General features: G+C 47.0%; 1 protein-coding gene across 1 annotated transcript in view; it reads right to left on the bottom strand.

The window, feature by feature from the left end:
• Nucleotides 1-3930: 3930 nt before the first annotated feature.
• The window catches only part of LOC118938119, a 17801-nt gene continuing 5586 nt past the window's right edge, over nucleotides 3931-16145 (bottom strand). The window contains exons 3-9 of the mRNA XM_036939827.1: nucleotides 15596-15654; nucleotides 13910-14073; nucleotides 12666-12831; nucleotides 12175-12366; nucleotides 7694-7915; nucleotides 5080-5242; nucleotides 3931-4207 (exon numbers count right to left, since the gene is read on the bottom strand). Of these exons, the coding sequence (XP_036795722.1) occupies nucleotides 4133-4207; nucleotides 5080-5242; nucleotides 7694-7915; nucleotides 12175-12366; nucleotides 12666-12831; nucleotides 13910-14073; nucleotides 15596-15654 (1041 nt within the window). The 3' untranslated portion in view covers nucleotides 3931-4132. The remainder of the gene's footprint in view (nucleotides 4208-5079; nucleotides 5243-7693; nucleotides 7916-12174; nucleotides 12367-12665; nucleotides 12832-13909; nucleotides 14074-15595; nucleotides 15655-16145) is intronic.

Here is a 16145-nt window from a genome sequence, read left to right as displayed (position 1 = left end):
TGTAGAAATGGGCGTGGTTTACGTCTTTGTGACTGTGGTAACTAGTGTCGACCGAATAGCTCGTTGTTGAAGAAGCGTCCGGTCTACTTGCGCCTGACTCCCGGGGAAGACCTGCCTGAAACACACACATCGCCGTCTGCTGACCGGAGTGTGTAACGCAGTTTGAGGGAAAGTTAACATTTATTTTCAAACAAAAAATTAATCATTTTCTTCAACGATTTTATTTTCAAGAATTATATATATATATATATATATATATATATATATATATATATATATATATGGAACCACAGAATTCAAATTGAACATTTAGACTGGGATCGCTACGGAAGCCCTCTCTCAACACAGTAGCAGTTCTCTACGGAACCTCTAAAGCTACATTTTTAAATAATATGTAAAGTTATATGTAGAACCTAGTCCACAAGCCTGACATGTTGCATGTTATGAAGGTGGACTTGGTGGCGTTTATTGCATTGGTAAACAAGTGCACAGCGCAAACAGAGAGAAAACACATTTTTCTTGAATTTATCATTGTGAGTGCGACTGAGCGCATCACAGGGAATCCTGCCGATGAATGCTGAGCCTGTGACACCTTAAAGTTGGTTAGAGTTCCGATATTCGCTAGACAGTCAGACCTTTAAACTTCGCAAACGATGTGACCTTCATACCTCAGGTTAGCCTCTGTTAGGAAAGACATTCCACAGGTATTTTCCCGATTCCTCCCCGAGTTTCATACTCACACCGCAACAGCTCAAGCATTCTAGTGCACGGTCAAAAGCAACTAGTTAGGGACCGTCAACAAAGTGCATGATCACAATATTCAAATGTCAATAGCTCTTCGACCACTTGACTTAGCAACCTAATTTCAATAGTCCATTATTCCTTACTTAGAGAGGCATGTTGCATACTCTTGGGATTTCTCATACTCATTCCCACATATGCGGAGTACTTGTTGGCTGCTTTTCCTTCAGTCTGCGGTCCAACTCATCCCAAGCCATCTCAATTGGGTTGAGGTCGGGTGATTGTGATGCAGCACTCCCTCACTCTCCTTCTTGGTCAAATTGTCCTTACACAGCCTGGAGGTGTGTTGGGTCATTGTCCATTTGAAAAACAAATGATAGTCCCACTAAGCGCAAACCAGATGGAATGGCATATAGCTGCAAAATACTGTGGTATCCATGCTGGTGTGCCTTGAAATCTAAATAAATCACTGATAGTGTCAACAGCAAAGCACCCCACACCATCACACCGCCTCCTCCATGCTTCACGGTGGGAAATAGACATGCAGATATCATCCGTTCTGCATCTCAGGAAGACACAGCGGTTGGAAAGGACAGATTTCCACCGGTCTAATGTTCATTGCTCGTGTTTCTTGGCCCAAGCAAGTCTCCCCTTATTACTGGTGTCCTTTAGTAGTGGTATCTTTGCAGCAATTCGAACATGAAGGCCTGATTCACACAGTCTCCTCTGAACAGTTGATGTTGAGATGTTACTTGAACTCTGTGAAGCATTTATTTGGGCTGCAATTTCTGAGGCAGGTAACTCTAATGAACTTACCCTCTGGGTCTTCCTTTCCTGTGGCTGTCCTCATGAGAGCCATTTTCATCATATTGCTTGATTGTTTTTGCTACTGCACTTGAAGAAACTTTGAAAGTTCTATACATTTTTCAGAATTGACTGAACTTCATGTGATGATGGCCTGTTGTTTGGTCTTTCACCAAATCACCCCTACCTTGTCACAACACAACTGATTGGCTCAAACGCATTAAGAAGGAAAGAAATTCCACAAATTAACTATTAACAGACACACCTGTTAATTGAAATGCATTTCCAGGTGACTACCCCATGAAGCTGGTTGAGAGAATGCCAAGATTGTGCAAAGCTGTCATCAAGGTCAAGGGTGGCTACTTTGAAGAATTTAAAATATTACATATTCTTCAGTTCTATTTTTTGTTTCATCAGACCAGAGGACATTTCTCCAAAAAGTAAGATCTATGTCTCCATGTGCCGTTGCAAACCGTAGTCTGGCTTTTTTTATGGCTGTTCTGGAGCCGTGGCTTCTACCTTGCTGTTTCGCCTTGCAGGTTATGTCGATATAGGACTTCTATACCTGCAGTGCTTCTACACCTGCATTGCTTGCTGTTTGGGGGTTTTAGGCTGGGTTTCTGTACAGCACTTTGAGATATCAGCTGATGTACGAAGGGCTATATAAATAAATTTGATTTGATTTGACTCGTTTTACTGTGGATATAGATACTTTTGTACCTGTTTCCTCCAGCATCTTCACAAGGTCCTTTGCTGTTGTTCTGGGATTGATTTGCACTTTTCACACCAAAGTACGTTCATCTCTAGGAGACAGAACGGGTCTCCTTTCTGAGCGGTATGGCGGCTGCGTGGTCCCATGGTGTTTATACTTGCGAACTATTGTTTGTACAGATGAATGTGGTACCCTCAGGCATTTGGATATTGCTCCCAAGGATGAACCAGACTTGTGGAGGTCTACAATTTTTTTTGTTGAGGTGTTGGCTTATTTCTTTTGATTTTCCCACGATGTCAAGCACAGAGGCACTGAGTTTGAAGGTCGGCCTTGAAATACATCCACAGGTACACTTCCAATTGACTCAAATGTTGTCAATTAGCCTATCAGAAGCGTCTAAAGCCATGACTTCATTTTATGGAATTTTCCAAGCTGTTTAAAGGCACAGTCAACTTAGTGTATGTAAACTTCTGACTCACTGGAATTGTGATACAGTGAAATATAAGTGAAATAATCTGTCTGTAAACAATTGTTGGAAAATTTATGTCATGCACAAAGTAGATGTCCTAACCGACTTGCCAAAACTATAGTTTAACAAGAAATTTGTGGAGTGGTTGAAAAACGTGTTTTAATGACTCCAACCTAAGCGTATGTAAGCTTCCGACTTCAACTGTATGTGTACACACAAATATATACAGTATGCACATTTGCAAAAATATGTTGAGTCTTACTAGGGGCCACCTCTCTCAGCTTCATGACCACAGACAGATGTTGAGTCTTTACTAGGGGCCACCTCTCTCAGCTTCATGACCACAGACAGATGTTGAGTCTTTACTAGGGGCCACCTCTCTCAGCTTCATGACCACAGACAGATGTTGAGTCTTTACTAGGGGCCACCTCTCTCAGCTTCATGACCACAGACAGATGTTGAGTCTTTACTAGGGGCCACCTCTCTCAGCTTCATGACCACAGACAGATGTTGAGTCTTTACTAGGGGCCACCTCTCTCAGCTTCATGACCACAGACAGATGTTGAGTCTTTACTAGGGGCCACCTCTCTCAGCTTAATGACCACAGACAGATGTTGAGTCTTTACTAGGGGCCACCTCTCTCCGCTTCATGACCACAGACAGATGTTGAGTCTTTACTCGGGGCCACCTCTCTCAGCTTAATGACCACAGACAGATGTTGAGTCTTTACTAGGGGCCACCTCTCTCCGCTTCATGACCACAGACAGATGTTGAGTCTTCACTAGGGGCCACCTCTCTCAGCTTCATGACCACAGACAGATGTTGAGTCTTTACTCGGGGCCACCTCTCTCAGCTTCATGACCACAGACAGATGTTGAGTCTTTACTCGGGGCCACCTCTCTCAGCTTCATGACCACAGACAGATGTTGAGTCTTTACTAGGGGCCACCTCTCTCAGCTTCTAGCTTTGTGACTACAGAGAGAGGGGAAATGTCAATCATTTCAAGCCTAGTTGAATACTCATGGACACGACTGACAACAATAACAAAACAGAATAAATGTAATTTTTTTTCTCTCTCTCTCTCTCACACACACACACACACACACACACACACACACCTTTCCTCTGTATAATCATGGGAAGGGCTACAGAATCAGTGTTAAGTTCAAGACAGCCAATAAGAGTGAGTCATGATTCAGTGATACCATTGACTGAGTGATTCAGTGAATCAGTGATACAGTTTATTCAGTGATTCAGTTATCCCATTGACTCAGTGAATCAACGATACAGTTTATTCAGTGATTCAGTTATCCCATTGACTCAGTGACTCAGTGAATCAGTTTATTCAGTGATTCAGTTGTTCAACCTTTCCTCACGACTGACTCCACTAAACGGTTCAGTGGTTGCTAGGCCGTCCAGCTCTTCTCCAGTTCCACCAGCTCCATGCCTTCACAGTAGGACCGAGGACGCAGCGCCCTCACCTGGACAAACAAACAAACAACAGCTTACCATCTCTCTCTCTTCCTCTGTCTCTTTCTCCCTGTCTCTCTCTTCTCCCTCTCTATCTCTACCTCTGTCTCTTTCTCCCTGTCTCTCTCTTCTCCCTCTCTATCTCTACCTCTTGTCTCTTTCTCCCTCTCTCTCTTCTCCCTCTCTATCTCTTCCTCTGTCTCTTTCTGTCTCTCTCTTCTCCCTCTCTATCTCTACCTCTGTCGCTCTTTCTCCTCTCTCTCTCTATCTGTCTCTTCTAACTCTCCCCCTCCAGCCCAAATAGGTTGTAATCTCTAGGTACCTCCCTCCTAATAGGTGGTAATCTGTAGGTACCTCCATCCTAATAGGTGGTAATCTGTAGGTACCTCCCTCCTAATAGGTGGTAATCTCTAGGTACCTCCCTCCTAATAGGTACCGGGGTGGTTCTGTGTGTTGTAGATAGTTGCTGTAGCAGGGGGAAGGGTTGTAGTCTGTAGGTACCGGGGTGGTTCTGTGTGTTGTAGATAGTTGCTGTAGCAGGGGGAAGGGTTGTAGTCTGTAGGTACCGGGGTGGTTCTGTGTGTAGAGGATAGTTTAGCAGGGGGAAGGGTTGTAGTCTGTAGGTACCGGGGTGGTTCTGTGTGTTGTAGATAGTTGCTGTAGCAGAGGGAAGGGTTGTAGTCTGTAGGTACCGGGGTGGTTCTGTGTGTAGAGGATAGTTTAGCAGGGGGAAGGGTTGTAGTCTGTAGGTACCGGGGTGGTTCTGTGTGTTGTAGATAGTTGCTGTAGCAGGGGGAAGGGTTGTAGTCTGTAGGTACCGGGGTGGTTCTGTGTGTTGTAGATAGTTGCTGTAGCAGGGGGAAGGGTTGTAGTCTGTAGGTACCGGGGTGGTTCTGTGTGTTGTAGATAGTTGCTGTAGCAGGGGGAAGGGTGTCCACTGGATGGGTTCTATGGGCCAGCTGCACACTGACAGGTCACTGGCTTTCCCAGAATCCAACACACACTCCGCCAGGCTGACCTCGCTGACCTCCCAGCCGTACTGGGAACTGGAGGGGAGAGAGGGAGGGAGGGAGGGAGGGAGGGAGGGAAGGAGGGAGGGAGGGAGAGAGAGAGAGAGAGAGAGGGAGGGAGGGGGAACCATGACAACGTTTTACTATAGTTCTCTCTCATACACCTGTGTTACAGTCTGTGTGTGTTCTCTCTGTGTTACAGTCTGTGTGTGTTCTCTCTGTGTTACAGTCTGTGTGTGTTCTCTCTGTGTTACAGTCTGTGTGTGTTCTCTCTGTGTGTGTTCTCTCTGTGTTACAGTCTGTGTGTGTTCTCTCTGTGTTACAGTCTGTGTGTGTTCTCTCTGTGTTACAGTCTGTGTGTGTTCTCTCTGTGTTACAGTATGTGTGTGTTCTCTCTGTGTGTGTGTTCTCTCTGTGTGTGTGTTCTCTCTGTGTGTGTGTTCTCTCTGTGTGTGTTCTCTGTGTGTGTGTGTTCTCTCTGTGTGTGTGTTCTCTGTGTATGTGTTCTCTCTATGTGTGTGTGTTCTCTGTGTGTGTGTTCTCTCTGTGTGTGTTCTCTGTGTGTGTGTTCTCTCTCTGTGTGTTCTCTGTGTGTGTGTTCTCTCTCTGTGTGTTCTCTGTGTTACAGTGTATGTGTGTTCTCTCTGTGTGTGTTCTCTGTGTGTGTGTGTTCTCTGTGCTACAGTGTATGTGTGTTCTCTCTGTGTGTGTTCTCTCTGTGTGTGTTCTGTGTGTGTGTTCTCTCTGTGTGTGTTCTCTCTGTGTGTGTTCTGTGTGTGTGTGTGTTCTCTCTGTGTGTGTTCTCTCTGTGTTAGTGTATGTGTGTGTTCTCTGTGTGTGTGTGTGTGTGTGTTCTCTCTGTGTGTGTTCTTTCTGTGTGTGTGTTCTCTGTCTCTGTGTTACAGTGTATGTGTGTGTTCTCTGTGTGTGTCTGTGTGTGTTCTCTCTGTGTGTGTTCAATCTGTGTGTGTGTTCTCTGTGTTACAGTGTATGTGTGTGTTCTCTCTGTGTGTGTTCTCTCTGTGTGTATTCTCTCTGTGTGTATTCTCTCTGTGTGTGTTCTCTGTGTGTGTGTTCTCTGTTTGTGTGTTCTCTCTGTGTGTGTATTCTCTATGTGTGTGTGTCACCAACTTGTGTGTGTAGACGGTCTTGAGGTGTGTTCTCTCTGTGTGTGTATTCTCTGTGTGTGTATTTTCTGTGTGTGTGTGTCACCAACTTGTGTGTGTAGACGGTCTTGAGGTGTGTTCTCTCTGTGTGTGTATTCTCTGTGTGTGTGTTCTCTGTGTGTGTGTTCTCTCTGTGTGTGTGTATTCTCTGTGTGTGTGTGTGTCACCAACTTGTGTGTGTAGACGGTGTTGAGGTGTATTCTCTGTGTGTGTGTATTCTCTGTGTGTGTGTGTCACCAACTTGTGTGTGTAGACGGTCTTGAGGTGTGTTCTCTCTGTGTGTGTATTCTCTGTGTGTGTGTTCTAAGTGTGTGTGTTCTCTCTGTGTGTGTGTATTCTCTGTGTGTGTGTGTGTGTGTCACCAACTTGTGTGTGTAGACGGTGTTGAGGTGTGTTCTCTCTGTGTGTGTATTCTCTGTGTGTGTGTGTGTCACCAACTTGTGTGTGTAGACGGTGTTGAGGTGTGTTCTCTCTGTGTGTGTATTCTCTGTGTGTGTATTCTCTGTGTGTGTATTCTCTCTGTGTGTGTATTCTCTGTGTGTGTGTATTCTCTGTGTGTGTGTATTCTCTCTGTGTGTGTATTCTCTGTGTGTGTGTATTCTCTGTGTGTGTGTATTCTCTGTGTGTGTGTTCTCTGTGTGTGTGTGTTCTCTGTGTGTGTGTGTGTGTCACCAACTTGTGTGTGTAGACGGTGTTGAGGTGTGTTCTCTCTGTGTGTGTATTCTCTGTGTGTGTGTATTCTCTGTGTGTGTGTGTCACCAACTTGTGTGTGTAGACGGTGTTGAGGTGTGTTCTCTCTGTGTGTGTATTCTCTGTGTGTGTGTATTCTCTGTGTGTGTGTTCTCTCTGTGTGTGTGTTCTCTGTGTGTGTATTCTCTGTGTGTGTGTATTCTCTGTGTGTGTGTTCTCTGTGTGTGTATTCTGTGTGTGTGTGTATTCTCTGTGTGTGTGTCACCAACTTGTGTGTGTAGACGGTGTTGAGGTGTGTTCTCTCTGTGTGTGTATTCTCTGTGTGTGTGTATTCTCTGTGTGTGTGTTCTCTCTGTGTGTGTGTTCTCTGTGTGTGTATTCTCTGTGTGTGTGTATTCTCTGTGTGTGTGTTCTCTGTGTGTGTATTCTCTGTGTGTGTGTATTCTCTGTGTGTGTGTCACCAACTTGTGTGTGTAGACGGTGTTGAGGTGTGTTCTCTCTGTGTGTGTTCTCTCTCTGTGTGTGTTCTCTCTGTGTGTGTATTCTCTGTGTGTATTCTCTGTGTGTGTGTATTCTCTGTGTGTGTATTCTCTGTGTGTGTGTATTCTCTGTGTGTGTGTGTGTCACCAACTTGTGTGGGTAGACGGTGTTGAGGTGTGTTCCGTTGCTAGGGCAGGTGGAGGCCAGGGACAGCGTATCGTCGTGGTAACAGCAGGTGCGGTCGAGCGCCCTCCGGTGTAGCAACTCGTCGGAGCGGGTGAAGACGGGGTTATCCAACGAGTCAGCTGATCCACCGATGGACCGCCCCCAGAAACGACCTGACAGCTCGTCAAAGTGGTTGAACCTACGGTAGCTAACACACACACACACACAGGTCAATAAACCACGTTATGTTATGATATCGTACGGTAGCTAACACACACACACACACACAGGTCAATAAACCACGTTATGTTATGATATCGTACGGTAGCTAACACACACACACACACACACACACAGGTCAATAAGCCACGTTATGTTATGATATCTATGACAAACACACACACACTCCCTCTGTCGGAAGGGAGACGCCCGTGTTTTCACACCAGAAACAGGAAGTCAGGTTGGACAGGAAGTGCGACGCCAGGAAACAGGGAGGGTCAGTAGAGTTGTTTCTGAAGTAACTTTAGAACCTCGTAGTGGATCAGAGAGAGACGGTACCAACCAGAACAGAGATGGGTTGGATCAGAGAGAGACGGTACCAACCAGAACAGAGATGGGTTGGATCAGAGAGAGACGGTACCAACCAGAACAGAGATGGGTTGGATCAGAGAGAGACGGTACCAACCAGAACAGAGATGGGTTGGATCAGAGAGAGACGGTACCAACCAGAACAGAGATGGGTTGGATCAGAGAGAGACAGTACCAACCAGAACAGAGATGGGTTGGATCAGAGAGAGACGGTACCAACCAGAACAGAGATGGGTTGGATCAGAGAGAGACGGTACCAACCAGAACAGAGATGGGTTGGATCAGAGAGAGACAGTACCAACCAGAACAGAGATGGGTTGGATCAGAGAGAGACGGTACCAACCAGAACAGAGATGGGTTGGATCAGAGACAGACGGTACCAACCAGAACAGAGATGGGTTGGATCAGAGAGAGACGGTACCAACCAGAACAGAGATGGGTTGGATCAGAGAAAGACGGTACCAACCAGAACAGAGATGGGTTGGATCAGAGAGAGACGGTACCAACCAGAACAGAGATGGGTTGGATCAGAGAGAGACAGTACCAACCAGAACAGAGATGGGTTGGATCAGAGAGAGACAGTACCAACCAGAACAGAGATGGGTTGGATCAGAGAGAGAGAGACGGTACCAACCAGAACAGAGATGGGTTGGATCAGAGAGAGACGGTACCAACCAGAACAGAGATGGGTTGGATCAGAGAGAGACGGTACCAACCAGAACAGAGATGGGTTGGATCAGAGAGAGACGGTACCAACCAGAACAGAGATGGGTTGGATCAGAGAGAGACAGTACCAACCAGAACAGAGATGGGTTGGATCAGAGAGAGACAGTACCAACCAGAACAGAGATGGGTTGGATCAGAGAGAGAGAGACGGTACCAACCAGAACAGAGATGGGTTGGATCAGAGAGAGACGGTACCAACCAGAACAGAGATGGGTTGGATCAGAGAGAGACAGTACCAACCAGAACAGAGATGGGTTGGATCAGACACAGAGAGAGAGAGACGGTACCAACCAGAACAGAGATGGGTTTGATCAGAGAGAGACGGTACCAACCAGAACAGAGATGGGTTGGATCAGAGAGAGACAGTACCAACCAGAACAGAGATGGGTTGGATCAGAGAGAGACAGTACCAACCAGAACAGAGATGGGTTGGATCAGAGAGAGACGGTACCAACCAGAACAGAGATGGGTTGGATCAGAGAGAGACAGTACCAACCAGAACAGAGATGGGTTGGATCAGAGAGAGACGGTACCAACCAGAACAGAGATGGGTTGGATCAGAGAGAGACAGTACCAACCAGAACAGAGATGGGTTGGATCAGACACAGAGAGAGAGAGACGGTACCAACCAGAACAGAGATGGGTTGGATCAGAGGTAGACGGTACCAACCAGAACAGAGATGGGTTGGATCAGACACAGAGAGAGAGAGACAGTGCCAACCAGAACAGATATGGGTTTATAATGTAATACAATAGAAACCAGTTCAGTACCAACCAGAACAGAGATGGGTTTATAATGTAATACAATAGGAACCAGTTCAGTACCAACCAGAACAGAGATGGGTTTATAATGTAATACAATAGGAACCAGTTCAGTACCAACCAGAACAGAGATGGGTTTATAATGTAATACAATAGGAACCAGTTCAGTACCAACCAGAACAGAGATGGGTTTATAATGTAATACAATAGGAACCAGTTCAGTACCAACCAGAACAGAGATGGGTTTATAATGTAATACAATAGGAACCAGTTCAGTACCAACCAGAACAGAGATGGGTTTATAATGTAATACAATAGGAACCAGTTCAGTACCAACCAGAACAGAGATGGGTTTATAATGTAATACAATTGAAACCAGTTCAGTACCAGAACTGAGATGGGTTTATATTGTGATACAATAGGAACCAGTTCAGTACCAGAACAGAGATGGGTTTATAATGTAATACAATAGGAACCAGTTCAGTACCAGAACAGAGATGGGTTTATAATGTAATACAATAGGAACCAGTTCAGTACCAGAACAGAGATGGGTTTATAATGTAATACAATAGAAACCAGGTGGGTGTGGTGTGGTGTGTGTGGTGTGGTGGGTGGTGTGTGTGGTGTGGTGGGTGGGTGTGGTGTGGTGGGTGTGGTGTGTGGTGTGGTGGGTGTGGTGTGGTGGGTGTGGGTGTGGGTGTGGTGTGTGGTGTGGTGGGTGTGGTGTGGTGTGGTGGGTGGTGTGGTGGGTGTGGTGTGGTGGGTGGGTGTGTGGTGGGGTGTGGTGTGTGTGGTGTGGTGTGTGGTGTGGTGGGTGTGGTGTGGTGGGTGTGGTTGGTGTGGTGGGTGTGGTGGGTGTGGTGTGGTGGGTGTGGTGTGGTGTGGTGGGTGGTGTGGTGGGTGTGGTGTGGTGGGTGTGGTTGGTGTGGTGGGTGTGGTGGATGTGGTGTGGTGGGTGTGGGTGTGGTGTGTGTGGTGTGGTGTGTGGTGTCGTGGGTGTGGTGTGTGGTGTGGTGGGTGTGGTGTGGTGTGGTGTGGTGGGTGGGTGGGTGGGTGGGTGGGTGGGTGGGTGTGTGGTGTGGTGTGGGGTGTGGTGGGTGTGGTGTGGTGTGTGTGGTGGGTGTGGTGTGGTGTGTGTGTGTGGTGTGGTGGGTGTGGTGGGTGTGGTGTCTGGTGGTGTGGGTGTGGTGTGTTGTGTGGTGTTGTGTGGTGTGGTGGGTGGGTGTGGTGTGGTGTGTGGTGTCGTGGGTGTGGTGTGTGGTGTGGTGGGTGTGGTGTGGTGTGGTGGGTGTGGTGTGTGGGTGGGTGGGTGGGTGGGTGGGTGTGTGGTGTGGGGTGTGGTGGGTGTGGTGTGGTGTGTGTGCTGGGTGTGGTGTGGTGTGTGTGTGTGGTGCGGTGGGTGTGGTGTCTGGTGGTGTGGGTGTGGTGTGTTGTGTGGTGTTGTGTGGTGTGGTGTGGTGTGTGTGGTGTGGTGGGTGGGTGTGGTGTTGTGTGGTGTGGTGGGTGTGGTGTGTGGTGTGTGGTGTGTGGTGTGGTGGGTGTGGGTGTGGTGTGTGGTGTGGTGGGTGTGGTGTGGTGTGGTGGTGGGTGTGGTGTGGTGGGTGGGTGTGTGGTGTGGTGTGTGGTGGGGTGTAGTGTGGTGGGTGTGGTTGGTGTGGTGGGTTTGGTGGGTGTGGTGGGTGTGGTGGGTGTGGGTGTGGGTGTGGTGTGTGTGGTGTGGTGTGTGTGGTGTGTGTGGTGTGGTGTGTGGTGTGGTGTGTGTGGTGTGGTGTGGTGTGGTGTGTGGTGTGTGGTGTGGTGTGTGTGATGTCTGGTGGGTGGTGTGTGGTGTGGTGGGTGTGGTGTGTGGTGTGGTGGGTGTGGGTGTGGTGTGTGGTGTGGTGTAGTGTGGTGGGTGTGGTGTGTGTGGTGTGATGGGTGTGGTTGGGTGTGGTGTGTGGTGTGGTGGGTGTGGTGTGGTGTGGTGGGTGTAGTGTGGTGGGTGTGGTGTGGTGGGTGTAGTGTGGTGGGTGGGTGTGTGGTGTGGTGTAGTGTGGTGGGTGTAGTGTGGTGGGTGTGGTGTGGTGTGGTGGTGTGGTGGGTGTGGTTGGGTGTGGTGTGTGGTGTGGTGGGTGTGGTGTGGTGTGGTGGTGGGTGGTGTGGTGTGTGGGGTGGTGTGGTGTGGTGTGGTGGTGTGGTGGGTGTGGGGTGGTGTGGTGTGGTGGTGTGGTGTAGTGTGGTGTGGTGTAGTGTGGTGGTGTGGTGGGTGTGGGGTGGTGTGGTGTGGTGGTGTGGTGTAGTGTGGTGGGTGTAGTGTGGTGGGTGTGGTGTGGTGTGGTGGTGTGGTGGTGTGGTGGGTGTGGGGTGGTGTGGTGTGGTTGGTGTGGTGTAGTGTGGTGGTGTGGTGGGTACCTGCTGCGTGTCTGGTCTACTTTAGTCTTTATCAACATGGCTCTGTATCGTCGCACCGCCAGCCAGGCCACGGCGCCAATCAGTGTAACTATGGCAACCAGCACACCAAGACACGCCCCCACCAGCCGCTGCTGCGTCATCCTCACATCACAACGACGACCCATGAACCAGAAATGATCCCCCACAGGGCACCTGGAGAGAGAGAGAGAACACCTGGAGAGAGATACAGAGCACCTGGAGAGAGATACAGAGCACCTGGAGAGAGAGACAGAGCACCTGGAGAGAAGGAGAGAGAGAGAGAGACAGCGACAGGGAACCTGGAGAGACACTATCTTTCAATATATACATTTATTAGCATGTCTTGTGATGTCTCTTTCTACTGTCAGTGTGTGTGTGTGTGTGTGTGTGTGCGTGCGTGCGTGCGTGCGTGTGTGTGCGTGTGTGCGTGTGTGTGTGTGTGTGTGTGTGTGTGTGTGTGTGTGTGTTCTTACTGGCAGAGGGGTGGTTGGTGAGGGTGGTGGGTACAGATGCCCTGGTTGTGACAGTAGTCAGAGTGACAGACCGAGGAACAGACGGCCATGTGACCTGGTCTGGACAAACATTCAAAACCTGCTGCAGGGCAGTTGAACAACCACAAACACACATCATCCTGCACACCTGGGGGAGGAGGAGAGGGAGAGAGAAGAGAGGGAAGGAGAGGGAGAGAGGGAAGGAAAGAGGAGAGAGAAGGAGAGAGAAGGAGAGAGAAGGAGAGAGAAGGAGAGAACGGAGAGGGAAGGAGAGAGGAGAGAGAAGGAGAGAACGCAGAGGGAAGGAGAGGGAGAGAGAAGAGAGGGAAGGAGAGGGAGAGAGGGAAGGAAAGAGGAGAGAGAAGGAGAGAGGAGAGAGAAGGAGAGAACGGAGAGGGAAGGAGAGAGGAGAGAGAAGGAGAGAACGCAGAGGGAAGGAGAGAGAAGGAGAGAACGGAGAGGGAGAGAGGGAACGAGAGAACGGAGAGGGAGAGGAGAGAGGGAGAGAGGAAGAGAGGGAAGGAGAGAACAGAGAGAGAGAGGAGAGAGGGAGAGAGGAGAGAGGGAGAGAGGAAGAGAGAGGAGAGAGGGAAGAAGAGAACAGAGAGAGAGAGAAGAGAGGGAGAGAGAGAAGAGAGGGAAGGAAAGAACGGAGAGAGAGGGAGAGAGAACGGAGAGGGAGAGGAGAGAAGAGAGGGAAGGAGAGAGAGGAGGAGAGAGAAGAGGGAAGGAGAGAAAGGAGAGGGAGAGGATGAGATAAGAAGAGAGGGAGGGAGAGAAAGGAGAGGGAGAGGGAAAGAGAGAACAGAGAGGGAGAGAAGAAGAGAAAGGAAGAGAAGAACAGAAGCAAGGAGAGAACGGAGAGAACGGAGAGGGAGAGGAGAGAAGAAGAAGAGTAGGAAGGAAGGAGAGAACAGAGAGGGAAATTGAGAAGAAAGGGAAGGAGAGGAGGAGAGAGAAGAGAGGGAAGGAGAAAAAGGAGAGGGGAAGAGGAGAGAAGAAGAGAGATTTTTTAACAAAAAGCTTTGACCAAAAAGCTAACAGTGTTTAATAGTTGAACAGTTCTGAGGATCTGGAGAACTCAAACAGAGCAGGCTTTGGTTACAGCCCAGCACTAACACACCCAATTACACCCAGCAAGGCCTTGATGAGCAGTTCATTGGTTGAGCGGTATTAGTGCTGGGCTAAAACAAAACCTTGCACCGTCTGACAGACCCCTGACTCACCTCCCACAGTGACGTTCGTAACCTTTGACCCTCTGAAGCTCCGCCCCTCCCTGACAGCCTGGGCCAATCCGGTGCGTTCCAGCAGAGACGCCGCTCCTGATACACCCAGCCAGGCCAAAGCTCCCGAGGTCCTAAACACCACCACACTCTGCACCGCTCGACCGCTAGACGATAGTTTAATATATTGATCACACTCTGTACCTCTAGAGGTTTAATATATTAATCGCACTCTGTACCTCTAGAGGTTTAATATATTAATTACACTCTGTACCTCTAGAGGTTTAATATATTAATCACACTCTGTACCTCTAGAGGTTTAATATATTAATTACACTCTGTACCTCTAGAGGTTTAATATATTAATCACACTCTGTACCTCTAGAGGTTTAATATATTAATTACACTCTGTACCTCTAGAGGTTTAATATATTAATCACACTCTGTACCTCTAGAGGTTTAATATATTAATTACACTCTGTACCTCTAGAGGTTTAATATATTAATCACACTCTGTACCTCTAGAGGTTTAATATATTAATTACACTCTGTACCTCTAGAGGTTTAATATATTAATCACACTCTGTACCTCTAGAGGTTTAATATATTAATCACACTCTGTACCTCTAGAGGTTTAATATATTAATCACACTCTGTACCTCTAGAGGAGAGTTTAATATATTAATCACACTCTGTACCTCTAGAGGTTTAATATATTAATCACACTCTGTACCACTAGAGGTTTAATATATTAATCACACTCTGTACCTCTAGAGGTTTAATATATTAATCACACTCTGTACCTCTAGAGGTTTAATATATTAATCACACTCTGTACCTCTAGAGGAGAGTTTAATATATTAATCACACTCTGTACCTCTAGAGGTTTAATATATTAATCACACTCTGTACCACTAGAGGATAGTTTAATATATTAATCACACTCTGTACCTCTAGAGGAGAGTTTAATATATTAATCACACCTAATAAATTGGCCATGAGTGTACACTTTTGGTAAATTTTTTAGCTAGCTCTCTGTCTAATTGACCACTCAACAGCGCTAACACTAGCTAGCCACTTAATGTAACTTGTTTTCTCTAAGTGTATGTTAGCTAGCTAAGTTAGCCACTTAATGTAACTTGTTTTCTCTTAGTGTATGTTAGCTTGCTAAGTTAGCATCTTAATGTAACTTTTTTTCTCTAAGTGTATGTTAGCTAGCTAAGTTAGCCATGTTATGAATAAAACTACCATCTTCTGTAGACATCAGGGTCAGATTTGAGAGCGCTAGTTAGCTCCAAAAGTGGTTATAGCTCCGACTGCATGCTGACAGTGGTAGTGAATTCAGAGGCCATTCAGTGGCTAGCTACACTACAAACATAATTTTTACCAGTTTCCCGTTAAGCACTTATAATGGCTGTCCACCACAATATAACAGAGAGTTTCCTGATTGACAGTCTTGTGTTTAATTTCATTGTGTATCAGAAACACAGTCTCAATTCACTTCATTGTGTATCAGAAACACAGTCTCAATTCACTTCATTGTGTATCAGAAACACAGTCTCAATTCACTTCATTGTGTATCAGAAACACAGTCTCAATTCACTTCATTGTGTATCAGAAACACAGTCTCAATTCACTTCATTGTGTATCAGAAACACAGTCTAAATTCACTTCAATGTAAATAATCACCTGCTCCAAACCCCCTGCAGGTCCTGGAACCCCGGGGCTCTCTGGAGGAAGGGCGCCACCTGCAGGATGGGAAGAGGAAGTACACCGTCAATTCACGACTACAGACTGGTGTTCATTACAGAGAACTACAATGGATAATAACCTGATAACTACTACAGACTGGTGTGGATAATAACCTGTTAACAGACTGGTGTGGATAATAACCTGTTAACAGACTGGTGTGGATAATAACCTGTTAACAGACTGGTGTGGATAATAAACTGTTAACTACTACAGACTGGTGTGGATAATAACCTGTTAACAGACTGGTGTGGATAATAACCTGTTAACAGACTGGTGTGGATAATAACCTGTTAACAGACTGGTGTGGATAATAACCTGTTAACAGACTGGTGTGGATAATAACCTGTTAACAGACTGGTGTGGATAATAACCTGTTAACAGACTGGTGTGGATAATAACCTGTTAACAGACTGGTGTGGATAATAAACTGTTAACTACTACAGACTGGTGTGGATAATAACCTGTTAACAGACTGGTGTGGATAATA

The sequence above is a fragment of the Oncorhynchus mykiss genome, chromosome 13 (assembly GCF_013265735.2).
Source record: "Oncorhynchus mykiss isolate Arlee chromosome 13, USDA_OmykA_1.1, whole genome shotgun sequence".
Lineage (NCBI taxonomy): Eukaryota > Metazoa > Chordata > Actinopteri > Salmoniformes > Salmonidae > Oncorhynchus > Oncorhynchus mykiss.
This window is presented reverse-complemented; position numbering and strand designations above follow the sequence as displayed.